General features: G+C 37.5%; 1 protein-coding gene across 11 annotated transcripts in view; it reads left to right on the forward strand.

Moving 5' to 3' along the window:
• Window positions 1–16,933, forward strand: part of LOC132703300 (dynein axonemal heavy chain 2) — an 88,343-nt gene that overhangs the window by 56,365 nt on the left and 15,045 nt on the right. For all 11 annotated transcript variants that reach the window (XR_009619054.1, XM_060672471.1, XM_060672472.1 and 8 more), the window contains 19 exons: window positions 272–475; window positions 528–738; window positions 2,692–2,890; window positions 3,113–3,245; window positions 3,389–3,566; window positions 3,623–3,891; window positions 6,060–6,211; window positions 6,281–6,413; window positions 6,469–6,653; window positions 7,762–7,969; window positions 8,026–8,250; window positions 8,301–8,527; window positions 10,097–10,268; window positions 10,327–10,539; window positions 13,138–13,362; window positions 15,129–15,290; window positions 15,352–15,574; window positions 16,174–16,358; window positions 16,416–16,615. Coding sequence is in view for 10 of the 11 variants with exons in the window: in XM_060672471.1 (XP_060528454.1) it covers window positions 272–475; window positions 528–738; window positions 2,692–2,890; window positions 3,113–3,245; window positions 3,389–3,566; window positions 3,623–3,891; window positions 6,060–6,211; window positions 6,281–6,413; window positions 6,469–6,653; window positions 7,762–7,969; window positions 8,026–8,250; window positions 8,301–8,527; window positions 10,097–10,268; window positions 10,327–10,539; window positions 13,138–13,362; window positions 15,129–15,290; window positions 15,352–15,574; window positions 16,174–16,358; window positions 16,416–16,615 (3,704 nt within the window). In the remaining variant the exon portion in view is untranslated. The remainder of the gene's footprint in view (window positions 1–271; window positions 476–527; window positions 739–2,691; window positions 2,891–3,112; window positions 3,246–3,388; window positions 3,567–3,622; window positions 3,892–6,059; window positions 6,212–6,280; window positions 6,414–6,468; window positions 6,654–7,761; window positions 7,970–8,025; window positions 8,251–8,300; window positions 8,528–10,096; window positions 10,269–10,326; window positions 10,540–13,137; window positions 13,363–15,128; window positions 15,291–15,351; window positions 15,575–16,173; window positions 16,359–16,415; window positions 16,616–16,933) is intronic.

Raw genomic sequence — 16,933 nt, forward strand, 5'->3', positions numbered from 1 at the left:
CTTTCTACGCCGCGTACGAATATTTTAAAATTTTCCCCTTTCCACAGAATGTGCGATCTGTGCAACTCGGCAAGTTCCCCTTTTCTTCCTCTGTACGTGACGTTAAAACATGTTTTTTAAGGAATGGCTTATAATTATTTTTGTTTTACTTTGCTGTCCTTTTGCATTTTTTTTTTAAATTTGTCACTTACTGTACTGTGGTTGGGTTAATCCTGTTGGACAGTGTATCTCAATAAATAAACAAATAAAAAAACGGTAAAATGTCCGATAGTCACTGATCGAGAGTCGCGTAGAGAAACGCACGAAAGGTAGATTCGCACCCATAGGCGGCAAAACGCTGGTAACGTTCATGGACGACCTTAACATGCCCGCGAGGGAAACCTACGGCTCCCAGCCGCCACTGGAACTGCTTAGGCAATGGATTGATTACGGATTTTGGTACGACAGGCAGAAGCAAACTAAAAAATACATCGAGGTAAGTCCGAAAATTAGTAGAATAGTGGTTAGTACTGGAGGAGATATCGTAGAAAATGCACATCTTGGCGGCCATGGGCCCGCCGGGAGGCGGTCGGAACGTGATCTCCGATCGCCTACAGAGCCGCTTCAATGTAGTCAACATGACGTTTCCGGACGAAACGACCGTCGAGCGTATCTACAGCGGCATGCTGCAGCAGCATCTCGCCGCGTTCGACGAGAGCGTCAAATTGGTGGGAAACGCGGTTACCCAGACCACTATCGGTAAACATCAAAGACGTTTATATAAACTCGCGTACGTAGAAATCGACCCGTTTTAAATTTTTGACTTTAGTATAATTCTTTTCTAGAAACTATTAATCTGATCCAAAAAACAAGCACGCTATTTGGAAGACAGTTTAACATGCTTTAGTATGAGTTTGTCAAGAGTGCTGATCTTTTATACGCGTAGCTACGATTAAACAAATGAAACGCGTTCATGCAGTAGTTACGAGGGCTGCTAGTCATGGGACTAATGTTTTAATAGAGAAGTTTGACATTTTGAGGTTAGGTTTACTACTCGGTTAGGTTTTGGCGAAAGAGTGTAGTTAGTGTTTTTCGTGATAAATAAAAAAATAAATAGGAACTAAAAATTCAGATTTTCACGAAATTATATATTTTCACATGACAATTGTTTCGACAACACCGTGTCTTTATCAAATGTAGTATTTACAAAATACCTGCTACTACATTTACCGAAAAACGACAATAAAACCTTAATTTTTGTTGTTAGAATTTAAGTTTAATAATGGAGAGGCTTCCATGGCTTCCAATGTAGCTGTATGTAAAATATCAACATTGTCGTCAAAAATGTGTTTTTCTGTGTTTAAGTGTGCAGCATAATTAGAATCTAGACTATTGTTTTTAAACGTTCTTTTAAGTTCGTTAATGCGTTTCTTGAAGGATCTACCTGTTTGTCCAATATAAATTTTAGGAGTTAATAGTATCTTTAGACCAAAATTATTTTGAATTTATAGAGAGAGATTTACATCTCTAAGGAAGGTTTGATTATGGGAAACCCACTTTGTTATCCCAGATTTTTATGGATAATTTGGAAAATATCATACTAGAACATCCTTAATGTAAAACTTTTCTGTGGTGGTATAGATACGTGGATAATGTCTGCTTGCTTTGTTGGAACGGACTGACAATTGAATTATTTTTTAAATTACATTAACTCATTAAATGATCGTATAAAATTCACTATCGAGATTGAACATTTACCATAAACCTTCACACACGGACACAGTAATACATAACAGCTCAAATCACTCTTATACACACAAAATGGCTGCATTTCACTCTTTTATACACAGAGTTCTTAATACTCCACTCTCAACAGAAAACAACAAACAAAGAACTTAATATCATTAAACAAATTGCACTGAAAACAGCTACAATCCGTCCATTATCGTTAAAATTACAAATAAAAAACAAATCCAGACAACAGTAAACTCTATATATCCGAAACCGAACACGAACAATTTAAAACCATTACATACATAGGAGAACCCAGTGAAAAAGTCATTTGTCAAAATGTGGTTTAAAAATAGCTTTCAGAACTAACAACACAATAGGAAAATATTTGAAAAACAATAAAACGAAATATCCAAACTCTCAAAAATCAGGTTGAATTGTGGATCTAGTCCTAAAATTTATATTGGACAAACAGGTAGATCCTTCAAGAAACGCATTAACGAACATAAAAGAGCGTTTAAAAACAATAGTCTCGATTCTAATTATGCTACACAGTTAAACACAGAAAAACACATTTTTGACGACAATTTTAGTAATAAAAAATAGTTAGTTTGCCTCGTGCAGTTATTTTACTATGCTACACCCGAAGCACAGAAACTCGTATTAAAGCATATGAAATTGTCTTTCAAAGTGCATATATTTTTTTATCCGATCAGAAGTTTCTAAAAAAAGAAATTGAAGTAAAAAAAAAAAAGGGCGATTTCTATGCACGCAAATTTACAAAGGAGACCCTGCTCAGTCACCGTTGCAATACTCACAAAGTTCGAGCCACCATAAACAACCACTTGCCTCCCCGTTATTTTGGCAATTGCAATAGAATGTATTTTGTGTGGAGGGGGCAAAAGTGGTTCTAGAATATCACGTTATAAGAGCAATGGTTCCCTAAACGTTAAGCGCTAGTCGGTGTTTTTTTTTTTGCAGATTTGTACCAAAACGTCAGTTTGAAAATGCTGCCGACCCCGAACAAAATGCACTATCTCTTTAACTTACGCGACATATCGAAAGTGTTTCAAGGTTTGCTGAGGAGCCATAAGGATTATCAGAACGACCGAGCCTCGTTGCTCCGACTTTGGATCCACGAGTGTTTCAGGGTGTTTTATGACCGTTTGATTGATGATAGGTGAGGTTCAAAGATGTTTGCTTATCCTGTAAACACCATTCCTTAAAAATTAATAGTCGCAAAGTTTTGGAAAAACACTGGTTTCACGGATTGAATAAGAGACCATCCTCTTTCCGTTTCTAATGATGCCGTTTTGTTTCGTTTTACTTTTACATAACTCGGGTGGATTCGACACTCATTTTATGTCAAACATTTTTGTGCTTAGTTTTCGTTTATTGTCAGCGATCAAGAGTGGTTTTACAACGAAATGAACGAGCAGCTCGGTAGACATTTTGATCTGACCCTGCACAGTCTTTGTCCGGAAAAAAAGATACCGATGTACGCAAGCTTCGTTAACCCGTGGGGTATTTACGAGGTAACTAAACACTTCATCATTTATTCATACAACAGGATAATCATTACTTACAGAATGTGTGATAGTGATAGTGAGTGAGATTGTTGCATTCGTTATACCAAAGGCATTTAATTTGACACCTCTTTTAACTTCATGAACTAAAGGAGCACCAAGAGACGGTCTCCCTTCGAAACTTCATCGAGCAACAGTTGGAGGAGTACAACGCGTCACCCAACATGGTGTCGATGGATCTCGTGTTATTCAACGACGCTTTAGAACACATCTGCAGGATAGTGAGGGTTATCTCCCAACCGAGAGGCAACGTGCTCTTAGTGGGGATAGGTGATGGGGTCGTTCTTACACCTTCCATCTAAGCCTCTAATCTTTGAAAGTTGCAGGTGGAAGTGGAAGACAATCGCTCACGCGTATCGCTTCGTACATTTGCGAATACGGTACGTTTGAAATTTCGGCGACACGTAGTTATAAGGAAACCGACTTCCGTGAAGACCTGAAACGACTCTACGAACTGACGGGAATCGCCAATAAAGCTGTCTCGTTCGTGTTCAACGATAGCCAGGTGACAGATGAAATTTTCTTGGAAATCGTCAACAACATGCTCAGCAGCGGCGAGGTTTCGAATCTCTACAAAACTGATGAGTTCGAGGAGGTATAAAAACCGGGGATACTATTTAACATATTAATTTGATACGTACACAGAAACCATTCCAGCACTCTATTAATTCACTACAACCCACTAATATACATATACACTAGCTTTTCACATTCTTGTCTTTGCGATCATCAAATATTCGGATAGCACGAGATGCCACTGAGGTACCATCAATGACAATTCCTATTCCTATTCTATCTCTCTATCTATCGTTTATGACCAAGGCGCTGGATTCAAACCTGTGGATTCTTTTTACGTCTTCACTCCTTTCCTTAGAACAGTCTTGTAGTCTCGAGGAAGTACGGTTAGTTCCTAGAGCCCAACAATCACTGTTTGCCATTTCGTTGCCCTCAATATCCACATGCGCTAGTATGGTCTGTTCATAGATATAAGCAAGTGACCAATTGCTTTTGAATGGGATTATCCACGGGTGATCATTAACATACAATGCAACAAGATTATTACCTAAAGTTTCGGAATTTAAATTCAGGTAAAATTGTGGTCCCTAAGAGAAAATAATTTTATACCTACCTGTGTTTAATATTCTTTGGATTGGTATACTACTTATTTTAATTTTATTAATAATCATTCTTATTTCGTGTGTAATACAGCGTGTGCGAATTATGCAAAATATGTGCGAGTCTAGTGTATCTCAGGAGATGCTCCCGCCCAAATGTAGAAAGCACTATTCTATTGAGACTAAGGAAGTTATAAACAATGTTTATTTGACTCACATTGAACCTGGTGCCAGCAAGCAAGCATATTTAGAAGAAACGGCCACATTGACGAAAATTCCAACATCAACTGTATGGAAAATTGTGAATATTCTCATTTCAGCGAGGGAAAAAAGAAGGGATGCTGATATTTTCTCGAGTGTAGATGAAAGTGATGATCAAGATATAATACGGCGTAAAATTTACCAGTTATACGAGGAACAAAGCGTGCCTACATCAGATATCTTAATTAGGAGGTCAATTATTTACTTGGATGAAACCAGGTTCGACACTTATAACACCCCGGAAAAGTGTTGGGTTGACTCAACTGATAAGTGTAAAACAAACGCGCCATCAAAAAGAGGTAAAAGAATAACTATTTTGCATGCTGGCTCGAAAGATGGTTGGATTCCAAATGGACTTTCTCTGTCTGCGAAAAATATTAAAGATTCTTCTCTGGATTACCATGAAGACACCACCGCTGATTTATTTGAAAGTTGGTTTAAAAACAAACTAGTTTCAAACATTCCTCCTAATAACGTCATTGTAATGGACAATGCAAGTTATAACAGTAAACAGTTGACTAAAACCCCCTCCTCGTGTGACACAAAAGCAACAATCCAAAACTACATGTATAATAACGACATTTATTTTCACGAAGATTATTCCAAAAAAAAATTAATTGAGGTTTTACAAAGCTCGAACCTACACAAGGAATACGTCTGTGATAATTATGCAAAAAATCTAGGGCATACAGTTTTAAGGCTTTAATCCCATTGAACATGTTTGGCACCAATTGAAATCTGCCATTCGTCGTAACAATGTTTTTCCCCGTGTTACTTCCAATGTCCTCAAACTTATAGAAACCGAAGTTTTTAACATCCCTCCACAAAGTTGGGAAAATTCTGCTAAAACATATAGAAAAAGCAGAACAATCGTATATCCATATTGCAAATAATATAGAACAAATAATAATTAGAACAGGCGATGATAGCGATAGTGATACTGATATGTTATGTGAATAAAAATAATTTGTAATTTTGTTTTAGATTTAAACATAAATACATACATAAAGAAATAAATATTGTTTAGTATCTCTCCTAAGAAAACCACAAATAATTAAATTCGGCCATATTTCATTCTTACAACTTGCCCGGGTCTTGCCTTAATTCGTATCACTTTCTTATATCTATGAACAGACTTTACCCAGAGAATTATATTCGGCCAGTCTTGTCAGTGTTTTTCGATAGTCAAGTAGGAATTCAGAGCTCATCTTCACAGAGGTACGAGCGTGGACAGCCGCTCGACTGTCAATGCAATACGGTCTGCGAGCACTCACCAATATCGCATAGACTATATTGTTCTCTGGTAGAGCTACCATATACACCAATAGTATATCTACGTAACCGAAGCGAACCAGACTCTTCGTTGATATGACAATTACACCTTTAGGTAAAAAGCAAGCTGGAATCTGCGGTGGCGCGAGCGGCCATATTGCCCACCAACGAGGCCATCTACGATTTTTTGGTAACGAGGGTTAGGGCGAACCTTCATATTGTTTTGTGCATGAGCCCGATCGGAGAGGCTTTCAGAAACCGTTTAAGGTGACACACCAAACTTTTATAAAATTGAAACTAAATTGTCACATCAATTTTTACGATCAAAATTCTCAGGCAAAATCCCGCTTTGATCAATTGCACCACGATCGATTGGTTCCACGAATGGCCGAGGGAGGCATTGCTGGAGGTGGCGCTCCGTTTCGTACACGGCGTGGATTTCGTACAGAAAATAACCGGCCAGGATCAGGTAACGCACCATATGTTTGTTAAAATACGCTCATAAGTCGTGCGGGGCATTAAAGAAACTCAGAAGACGAGAAACCCTTCTGATCTCGGCGCAAGATAGACTGTCGCTGGCTGCGGCGGAAGCGTTCGCGAGCATGCACGCCTCTGTCGTTCACTACTCGAAACTCATGCTGCACGAGTTGAAACGTCACAACTACGTCACGCCGACCAACTATCTCGAATTGGTATCGGGATACAAAAGGTACCGCGCACAAGATGTAAAGTCTGTTCATAGATTCAAAGTGACTAACTGATACGAATTAAGGAAAGACCCGGGCAAGCTGTAAGAATGAAATATGGCCGAACAGGTCCGTACTTTGCCTAGAATTTAATTATTTGGGGTTTTGTTAGGAAATATACTAAAGAATATTTATTTATTTATGTATGTATTTATGTTCAAATCTAAAATAAAATTTCAAATTATTTTTATTACCTACTTAAATTACTTAAAATTATTCACATAATATATCAGTATCACTATCGCGATCATCGCCTGTTCTAATTATTATTTGTTATATATTATTTGCAATATGGATATACGATTGTTCTGTTTTTTCTATATGTTTAACAGAATTTGCCCAACTTTGTGGAGGGATGTTAAAAACTTCGGTTTCTATAAGTTTGAGGACATTGGATGTAACACGGGGGAAAACATTGTTACGACGAATGGCAGATTTCAGTTGGTGCCAAACATGTTCAATGGGATTAAATATACAGTGGTAAGGTGGAAGCCTTAAAACTGTATGCCCTAGATTCTTTGCACAATTATCACAGACGTATTCCTTTTGTAGGTTCAAGCTGTGTAGAACCTCAATTAATTGCTTTTTGGTATAATCTTCGTGAAAATGTCGTTATTATACATGTAGTTTTGGATTGTTGCTTTTGTGTCACATGAGGAAGGGGTTTTAGTCAACTGTCTATAGTATAGAATAGTGTTTTCTACATTTGGACGGGAGCATCTCCTGGGATACACTAGACTCGCACATATTTAGCATAATTCGCACACAATTTAACACACGCTGTATTAGACACCAAATAAGAATGATTACTAATAAACTTAAACTAAGTAGTATACCAAACCCAAGAATATTAAACACAGGTAGGTATAAAATTAATTTCTATTACGGACCACAATTTTACCTGAATTTAAATTCAGAAACTTTAGGTAATAATCTTGTTGCATTGTATGTTAATGACCACCCTTGGATAATCCCATTCAAAAGCAATTGGTCACTTTCTTATATCTATGAACAGACCATACCGCGCACAAGATGTAACCTTACGTATCTACGAGACTTGTTTTTATGAAGAATGTTGGCGTCCAAGAGGGAGGAGGTGTCGTCGCAGGCAAACAAGCTGCGCAACGGCCTGTGGAAGATAGACGATACCAAGGAGAAGGTGACGACGATGTCGGTGGAGTTGGCCGAGGCGCAGAAGAAGGTGGCCGAATTCCAACAACAATGCGACGAGTATTTGATTATTATAGTGGCGCAGAGGAAAGAAGCTGACGAACACCAAGTATAGCCCTAAATCTTTCTCCGTTTTAAACTATACCTGCGTTAACCGTTTCGCAGAAAGAAGTGGCTAAAAAGAGCTTGAAAATCGGCGAAGAAGAGATTCAGTGCAAGAAGATGGCGGACGTTGCCCAAGCCGATTTGGACGAAGCGATGCCGGCGCTAGAGGAGGCCATCAAAGCACTCGACGCGCTCAGCAAGAAGGACATCAGCGAGCTGAAATCGTACACCACTCCCCCGCAAAGGGTCAAACTGGTGATGGAAGCGGTCAACATACTTAAAGGAGTAAGTGAATGCTCTTTGTACGGGAACGAAAACACTCCGATTGTTTGAAGGTGGAACCCACTTGGACGGAGGCCAAGCGACTGCTGGGCGAGATAAACTTTTTGAGAGACTTGAAGGAGTTCGACAGGGACCACATAAGCGACAAAACGCTGAGGAAGATCACAGCGTACACGCTGAACGAGGAATTCGTACCCGAGAAAGTGGGCGTGGTTTCGTTCGCGGCAAAATCGCTGTGCCTTTGGGTTATCGCGATCGAGAAATACGCGAGAGTTTGGAAGTAAGTGCACGGTAGCCACGGTGGCCTTATGTCCTGTGGAGACTTATAAAAACTTGATTAAAACATAAACAAACTTGTTACCATCTCGGTGCTTCCACGCGCAAGCGCAAATCATATATACATCGATCGTAAATCATAAATCCTCAATTCAACACCGTAAATAGTCGAAATTCTCACCTTAAACTTACATTTTCGTTCACAGCTATTTCAATTTTAAGGTTTTGAAATCCTTGATAAAACACAAATTTTCTACATAGTGATTTCCAATTTAGATTATTTTCAAATCTTTCTTAATAATATCCTCAATAAAATATGATAAATCCTTAATAAAACACAGTAAATCTCTTACAAATATGGCATTTTTTTTATAAAAGTCGGTAAATCCTTTTTAAAATGTTAAGTTCCTAATAAAAATACAGTCGAATTGAAATTTCTTAGTAAAATCCCCAATAAAATATGATAAATCCTTAATAAAACGCCGAGAATCTTTTATAAAACAGAGTAAATCGCGAATAAAATATGGCATTTTTTAATAAAAGCCGGTAAATCCTTTTTAATAAATCACAGCAGAATTGGAAATTCTTAGTAAAAGCCTAAATAAAATTGAACTGAGGTGGCTTTTACTTGATGAAAATCCATTTATCAAAATAAATAAGAACTAAAATTTCAGATTTTCACGAAATTATATATTTTTACAAGACAATTGTTTCGACAACACCGTGTCTTTATCAAATGCAATATTTACAAACTACCTGCTACTATATTTACCAAAAAATGACAATAAAACCTTAATGTTGTTGTGAGAATTTAAGTTCAATAAAGAAGAGGTATTTAAATATAATTGAACGTTAAGCAATAGATTTGAATGTCTCATTTTGTTAATCTCGCTTCCAATAAATTTAATTTTCTACGTTTTGTGGCTGTATGTAAAATATCAAAATTGTCGTCAAAAATGTGTTTTTCTATGTTTAAGTGTGTAGCATAATTAGAATCTAGACTATTGTTTTTAAACGCTCTTTTATGTTCGCTAATGCGTTCCTTGAAGGATCTACCTGTTTGTCCAATATAAATTTTAGGAAAAGATCCGCATTTCAACCTGTAGACAATTGATTTTTTATATTTTGGACATTTCGTTTTATTGTTTTTTAAAAATTTTTCTATTGTGTTGTCAGTTCTGAAAGCTGTTTTTAAAGGAGATTTTGACAAATGTTTTGAAACTTTTTCACTGGGTGGTATGTAATTGTTTTAAATTGTTCGTGTTCTGTATTAGGTTTCGGATAGAGTTTACTGTTGTCCGGATTTGTTTTTTATTTATAATTTTATCTATAATTGACAGATTGTAGTACGGTTACGAATATATAATTTCGTAAAAATCTGAACTCTTAGTTCTTATTTATTCTGCTCAATAAAATATGAAAAATCCTTAATTAAAAACCGTAAATCATTTATGAAACACAATAAATCGTTAATAAAACATGGAAATTTTTTAATAAAAGACGGTAAATCCTTTTTACAACTGTAAGCTCTTAATAAATCAAAGTAGTATTCGACGTAAACTTTTTCGTGCAGAGTAGTGGCACCGAAAAAAGCGAAACTGGAAGAGGCCGTTAAATCGTTGAAGGAGAAGCAAATGCTGTTGGCGGAGGCCCAAGCGAAATTGGCCGAGCTCAACGCGTACATCCAACGGCTGCAGAAGGAGTACCAAGAGAAACTCGAGCAAAAGGAGGAACTGAACAGAAAGGTCTGGTAGCGGACGGGTTGGCCGATTCAATAGGTGACCGCCGTGAGCTTCATTTCAGGCGGAACTGCTCAAAATCAAGTTGGAAAGGGCCGCCCTCTTGGTGGAATGTTTATCAGACGAGAGGCAGCGGTGGGAGGAAAGTGTGGTCGAGCTGGATGCGCGATTTTATTTCTTGCCGGGTGACTGTATGCTCGCCACCGGTTTCGTGTCGTACCTGGGACCCTTCGTCAGCGGTTATAGGGCGCGTATGGTCGAAATGTGGCAACAAGAGGTACCGCGAAAGAGTGTTGACGTTGTCTACGATGTAAACCATACAAGTCGTTCATAAAATATTGCTATATACGTTCTAAGGCAATCAAAGGGAACACAATCAGAAATCAGAAATTACAACTTGACGAAATAGGCGATGTTGCCACATTTATGTTTTTTTCCTAACCTACCAAACTATTTTACATAGAAAGGGCACGTTTTTATTCCTTTTTGGATTGCTCTTAAAATTCTTATTATTTTTTATGCAACATACCCAATATCCAAATGAAACCGTTTTTGCAAGAATGAGAAAGAACAAAAATACTTAATGATTTAATTTATTTAATGTAATGAACGACATAATTAATATTTTTGACCAATTGGTAAACTTGAATAACAATAAATACTATTTCAAAACGAAATAGTATTTATTGCTAAAACTGCTTCTTCGCAATATATGATATTTTGGAGAACCTTCGGTGTTATAGCTCAAATTTCGGCTCTTCTAAGTCAGCCAAGGTGTTGGGTTTTGTTTCGTACACTAATTTTGAGGTGGCCCCGAAAAAAAATCTAGGGGATTTAAATCTGTTCAACAAGGCGGCCACTCATCCTCCAATTCAGCGATTTTGTGTATAATCTTGTTGAAACCATATGCGGATATGGCAACGCTAATTGCGTCTTGAAAGGGTACATTTTCACTGGTAATAATAATATTATATTTTCACCCATTATTCCAACCCATACATTTAGCTTTGGAAAATATTGGGTACGATGTTCCATCATCCAATGGAGACTTTCGATGGACGAATATCGGCAATTGTGTGGATTAACAAAACCATTTAAACAAAAATTCGCCTAATCTACTAAATCATTATTTTTATTTTTTGTCATTCCTGAAAAAACGATTGAATTTGAGTATAGACTGTGTTACATAAAAAATACTTGGGAAACCCAAAAATGAAATAAGAACAGCTACTATATTTAAAATAAGAAACGCTATCCAAATTTCAGAAATAAAATAAATACATAATAAAAAACATTGAAAATATATATATATATATATATATATATATATATATATATATATATATATATATATATATATATGATGACACTATAGTCTGGGATATCATCCGTTCGCTCGTATATATATATATATATATATATATATATATATATATATATATATATATATATATATATATATATATATATATATATTCTCACGTATTGATTCACGGATGGAAAAATGTGATGACACTATATTCCGGGATATCATCCGTTCGCTCGTTGAACTCCGACTGGAATCCTGCATCCGACTGGAATCCTGCAAATCTTGCATCCGACTGGAATCCTGCAGACGTTTCGCCAAAATCTCACTTGGCATCTTCAATGCTCGCGCTCCGAAAACGAAGTGTTTTCGGAGCGCGAGCATTGAAGATGCCAAGTGAGATTTTGGCGAAACGTCTGCAGGATTCCAGTCGGATGCAAGATTTGCAGGATTCCAGTCGGATGCAGGATTCCAGTCGGAGTTCAACGAGCGAACGGATGATATCCCGGAATATAGTGTCATCATATATATATATATATATATATATATATATATATATATATATATATATATATATATATATATATATATATATATATATATATATATATATATATATATATATATATATATATATATATATGATGACACTATAGTCTGGGATATCATCCGTTCGCTCGTTGAACTCCGACTGGAATCCTGCATCCGACTGGAATCCTGCAAATCCTGCAGACGTTTCGCCAAAATCTCACTTGGCATCTTCAATGCTCGCGCTCCGAAAACACTTCGAACACTGTGTTCGGAACGAAGTGTTTTCGGAGCGCGAGCATTGAAGATGCCAAGTGAGATTTTGGCGAAACGTCTGCAGGATTCCAGTCGGATGCAGGATTTGCAGGATTCCAGTCGGAGTTCAACGAGCGAACGGATGATATCCCGGAGTATAGTGTCATCACATTTTTTCATCCGTGAATCAATACGTGAGAATATATATATATATATATATATATATATATATATATATATATATATATATATATATATATATATATATATATATATATATATATATATATTTAATGAATATAAGCTATAGATAAGTTTTGATTGGACTACTTATATATTGGCAAAAATTACTCATAAATATCAGATACATAAATAGGAAGTTCTGGTTGAGCAACATTTATGAACTCCTGAATAAAATATATTTTCCGTCAGTTATTTTTTAACAAATCATTTAAATTTCGTCAAATTCATATTCTCCAGTCGATTTTGACCAGCCCTGTATAGATTACAGGTATATTGAAAGAAGAACTGGTAGCCAGCGTATATAAGTATAATAGTGGTTCCGGTGGTTCACGAATTAAATAGAATTAGAAAAATGTCCGATTCATGAGTATTAAGAAAGGTGATTTTGCATTGGCTTCATAAACATTATGGCTTTTCCGGTCCACTGAATAATGACCAATGCATACCTCGTTGACTTCAAAAATACGGTTTCGTAACTTTTTGTGAAACCAAAGATGGCACTGAATTGGCTTAAAAATCGAATTGAGTATTGACTCTCCATAGGTTACCGAATTGGAAATACCCGCCAGTCGGGACTTTAACGTTACCAGTTTCTTGAGCGACCCTACGACGATCAGGGAGTGGAACATCCAGGGTTTACCGGCCGACAACTTCAGCACCGAAAACGGTATAATAGTCACGCGGGGTTCGCGCTGGCCCTTAATCATCGATCCCCAGGGTCAGGCCCAAAAATGGATCAAGGCCATGGAAAAGAACAACAATCTGCAGGTACAATTTCGATGTGACACAAAACGCGGAAAGCGACAGATAACCAGCGTTGGGTTGATTTTAATCAAGTGATTTAAATCACGATTAAAATCTTGATTTAAATGTTAATCTTTTTTTATTGAGACCAACGTAAAAAGCACAACGTAAAAATATTATCACGAATGAAAAGTAAAACACAACTATTTCAGAAAATAAGACAAATGACTGATTCCCTGATGGGTGACAGATAGACTTGAGTCGCAGTTAAGATTGTTAGGTTGCTTATAAATTTCTATAGACCCTCGGAGTTTTCGTTGGTAGGAGAATTGATTACATGCAAGAATTTTAGTTTTATCTAATAAAATTTTATGGCCGATTTCGTGATTGTGTTCGGCAACTGTTGATGAGTTTATTTGTCTTAGTCTTAAGGCTCCGTCATGGTTCTTTGAGACTAGTTGATATGTTTCTTCCGGTCTCTCCAATGTATTTTTTGCCGCATATGCATGGAATGCTGTAAACTCCTGGCATCTCAAATGGAACTTGTCTTTGAACAAGTGGTAAATCTGGTTTTGACGTTATACTTCTTTAGAATTTTTGACATGTGGTCAGTGATGTTTTAAAAGTAAGGAAGGACCGCAGTGGCGAGTGTAGGATTGCTTTTGGCCTCGATGCTATTGGAAGGTTGTGGTGAAGTGTCTTTAAGGTAAGGTGTTTTAATTCTGGGTTCAATGACTCCGCCTGAGATAGTTTTACGACTCTGTAAATAAGAGGCTTGATAACCGATCATTTTTGGGCTGGATGGTGATATGACCATGCATTAAGGTGCTCTACAGCATCTGAGATAGTAGTAGTAATACTTAAATATTCTTGTTCTGCATGTTGAATCTGAGTGACGTGCATCTGTAAACAATCAGCAACGCTATTTCATCGCACATCATTTTCAAGGACTCAAGCGTCGCCTCTAGGTAGATGGTTATCGCAAAAATACTCAACAATTTTGGACTATATGTCCTTTGACGTAAGTCTTTGTACGGTAGATTCAAAATGTGTTCAAGACAGCGATAACTTATAACTTTTGAGTCCGTCTTTTCCTCCAAAGTTTTCCTCACGGGGGTCAAATTTGCTACGTTATCTGTCACTTCGCAGTCATATCGTGAGTTGCATGAAGAAATTAGATCACAAGCTCCTTCAGTCAAATATTGTGAAGCATGAGGTTTTGCCGAAGTATCAATAGTCTTGTAAAGAAGCGCTCGTCCGTCTTCATTTGTTATTGTTGCACACATAACTGTTTCATTGTGGACGTTTGACGTCAATGGACATATTCACACGTTGTCCTGACAGAGAAGAAAATCATTTTGCCTTTTCCTCCTCATAGGTTCATCTAAAAGGCTTGTTGGTAACGTTTTTCTTGATGGCAGCGAATAATCAGAGTTTTCAATGAATCGGAATCTCGAATTAGTAGCAGCCTTTGCTATTTGTTTGTCAATTTTTTTCTTTTTCAGAAACTATTTCTATTTACGATTACGATTTTCGATTTTTTTTAAATAAAAATCAAAGATAGCACATCCTATAACTGTGAGGTTTCATTTGTAGCATTTTATTTACCAATCTCCAGGCGCATATTTAGGCAGAAATGCCACAAAAGTTCACTCACAGTCCAGTAGATACATTATTTAACTTTTACCACACCTGATATGGAGCCACCCAGCTTTGCGTGGCTGATAGGAAATGTAACCAAAAATACACCAAATTGTGGAAATATGTGTTTTGCGTAAATTGAATCCAAGGTGGTAGATTTTGGTGTCCCGGGCTTCATGGGCATAATCGAGAGAGCGATTCAGTATGGACAGCCGGTGCTGCTCCAGAATATTCTCGAGGTCATAGATCCGGCGGTGAACCCGATACTGGCCAAAGCCGTGGTGAAACATGGCGGCGAAACGATGATAAAAGTAAGACTCCACGAACAACTATACACCCCTCCACCCAACCCCACGCTCTCGTCTTTGTCAGCTCGACGATAAGTTTGTTTCGTACCACGAAGAGTTCCGTTTTTTCATCACCACCAAACTGACCAACCCGCATTACGCCCCCGAAGTGTCAACCAGAACCACCATTGTTAATTTCGCGGTCAAAGAGGAAGGCCTCGAGGCTCAACTCTTGGGCATCGTGGTCAGGAAAGAGAAGCCCCACCTCGAGGAGCAGAAGGATAGTTTAGTCTTGGCCATTGCTACAGGTATAATGTCGAATTTGTGTGACGCAGCAGACGAGACTTATGAATGGTATTTTTTCTAAGGTGAAATAGACTTCGTAATATTCTACCAGTAAAAAAAACATTAATCACTAGTTTTGTAAAATAATATCGCTAGTTAGGTAAAGACCATAAAGGTGGTAACCAATTGGTTTTGCAAACAAATTAACGAATTGCATCAAAAATATTCATCACTCTATAATCTATTACTTACCAATTTAACGTCGTTGTCATGCCAAACCTTACGCGCACTGCACTTAGACCCATATACGGCACTAACGGGCCACTAATATCCATTTATCTTCAAGACGAAATATACGAAAACCACAAACGAATGTAGTTCTTTCTTGGTTACAACGCGATATTGTTTATTTTGGGCGAAAATTTTCACCGACAACGCTCTTGCGGCCATTGCGAAACACTTATATAAAGTTCAAACGTTAAAAAAATCTAGACTGTTGAGGGAATCATTCTATTGGTTGAACATCTAGTCTTTGCCACAAGCACGGAACACAGACTTCTCTCACGGTTGCGCTTCAAGCGCCATCTCTGGAACGTATATAAATACTCTTTGTATTTTTAAGGCAAACGAACCTTGATCGATTTGGAAAACGAACTGCTACGATTACTGTACGAAACCAGGGGGTCGCTGCTAGAAGACGCTGAACTGTTCAACACCCTACAAAACTCGAAAGCGACCTCGTTGTCGGTGCAGAAAAGTTTGGAGGTGTCCGAGAAGACGGAAGTTCAAATAGATACCGCCAGAGAAGTAGCCTATGACACGTTGCTGAGCTTTCGTAGAAGTAATAGGGAAACAAAATTATAGGGATACAGGGCGTGTGCGAAAAGGGCGTCAATTTTGTTTTTCGTTTTAAATGACATGGGCAATATTGATCCGATGTATCAGTTCGCATTGGACGCCTACATATTCTTATTCGTAAAGTCGATCACGAAAAGCACCAAATCGCCCATTTTGCACGAAAGGATCGCAACTCTAAACGAATACCACACGTACGCCGTCTACAAGTGAGTATATTGTCCATGAAATTATTAGTCGTCAATTTGACATCGGTTTTTTACGAACGGGAACAATTAATTACCTTCGCCAAGCCGGCGAGTCGAATTGCCACTTTGCCCACAATACGGGCCCCTGTATTAACTATTTGTTTTCCATGGTGTTGGTATTCAAGATTCGTAAACAAAATTGGTTACACACCCTATTGAGTAACTTGTGAAGGGTAATATTATGTGTTACCGTTTTAGTGCGAAAATTTATTTGTCAAGTAATAATTCTTAGTGCAATAGCGGAAACAGTATGTATAGATGATTTTAACTTTGGTAATG

The sequence above is a fragment of the Cylas formicarius genome, unplaced genomic scaffold (genome assembly GCF_029955315.1).
Source record: "Cylas formicarius isolate icCylForm1 unplaced genomic scaffold, icCylForm1.1 PGA_scaffold_6__28_contigs__length_40554024, whole genome shotgun sequence".
Classification (NCBI taxonomy): domain Eukaryota; kingdom Metazoa; phylum Arthropoda; class Insecta; order Coleoptera; family Brentidae; genus Cylas; species Cylas formicarius.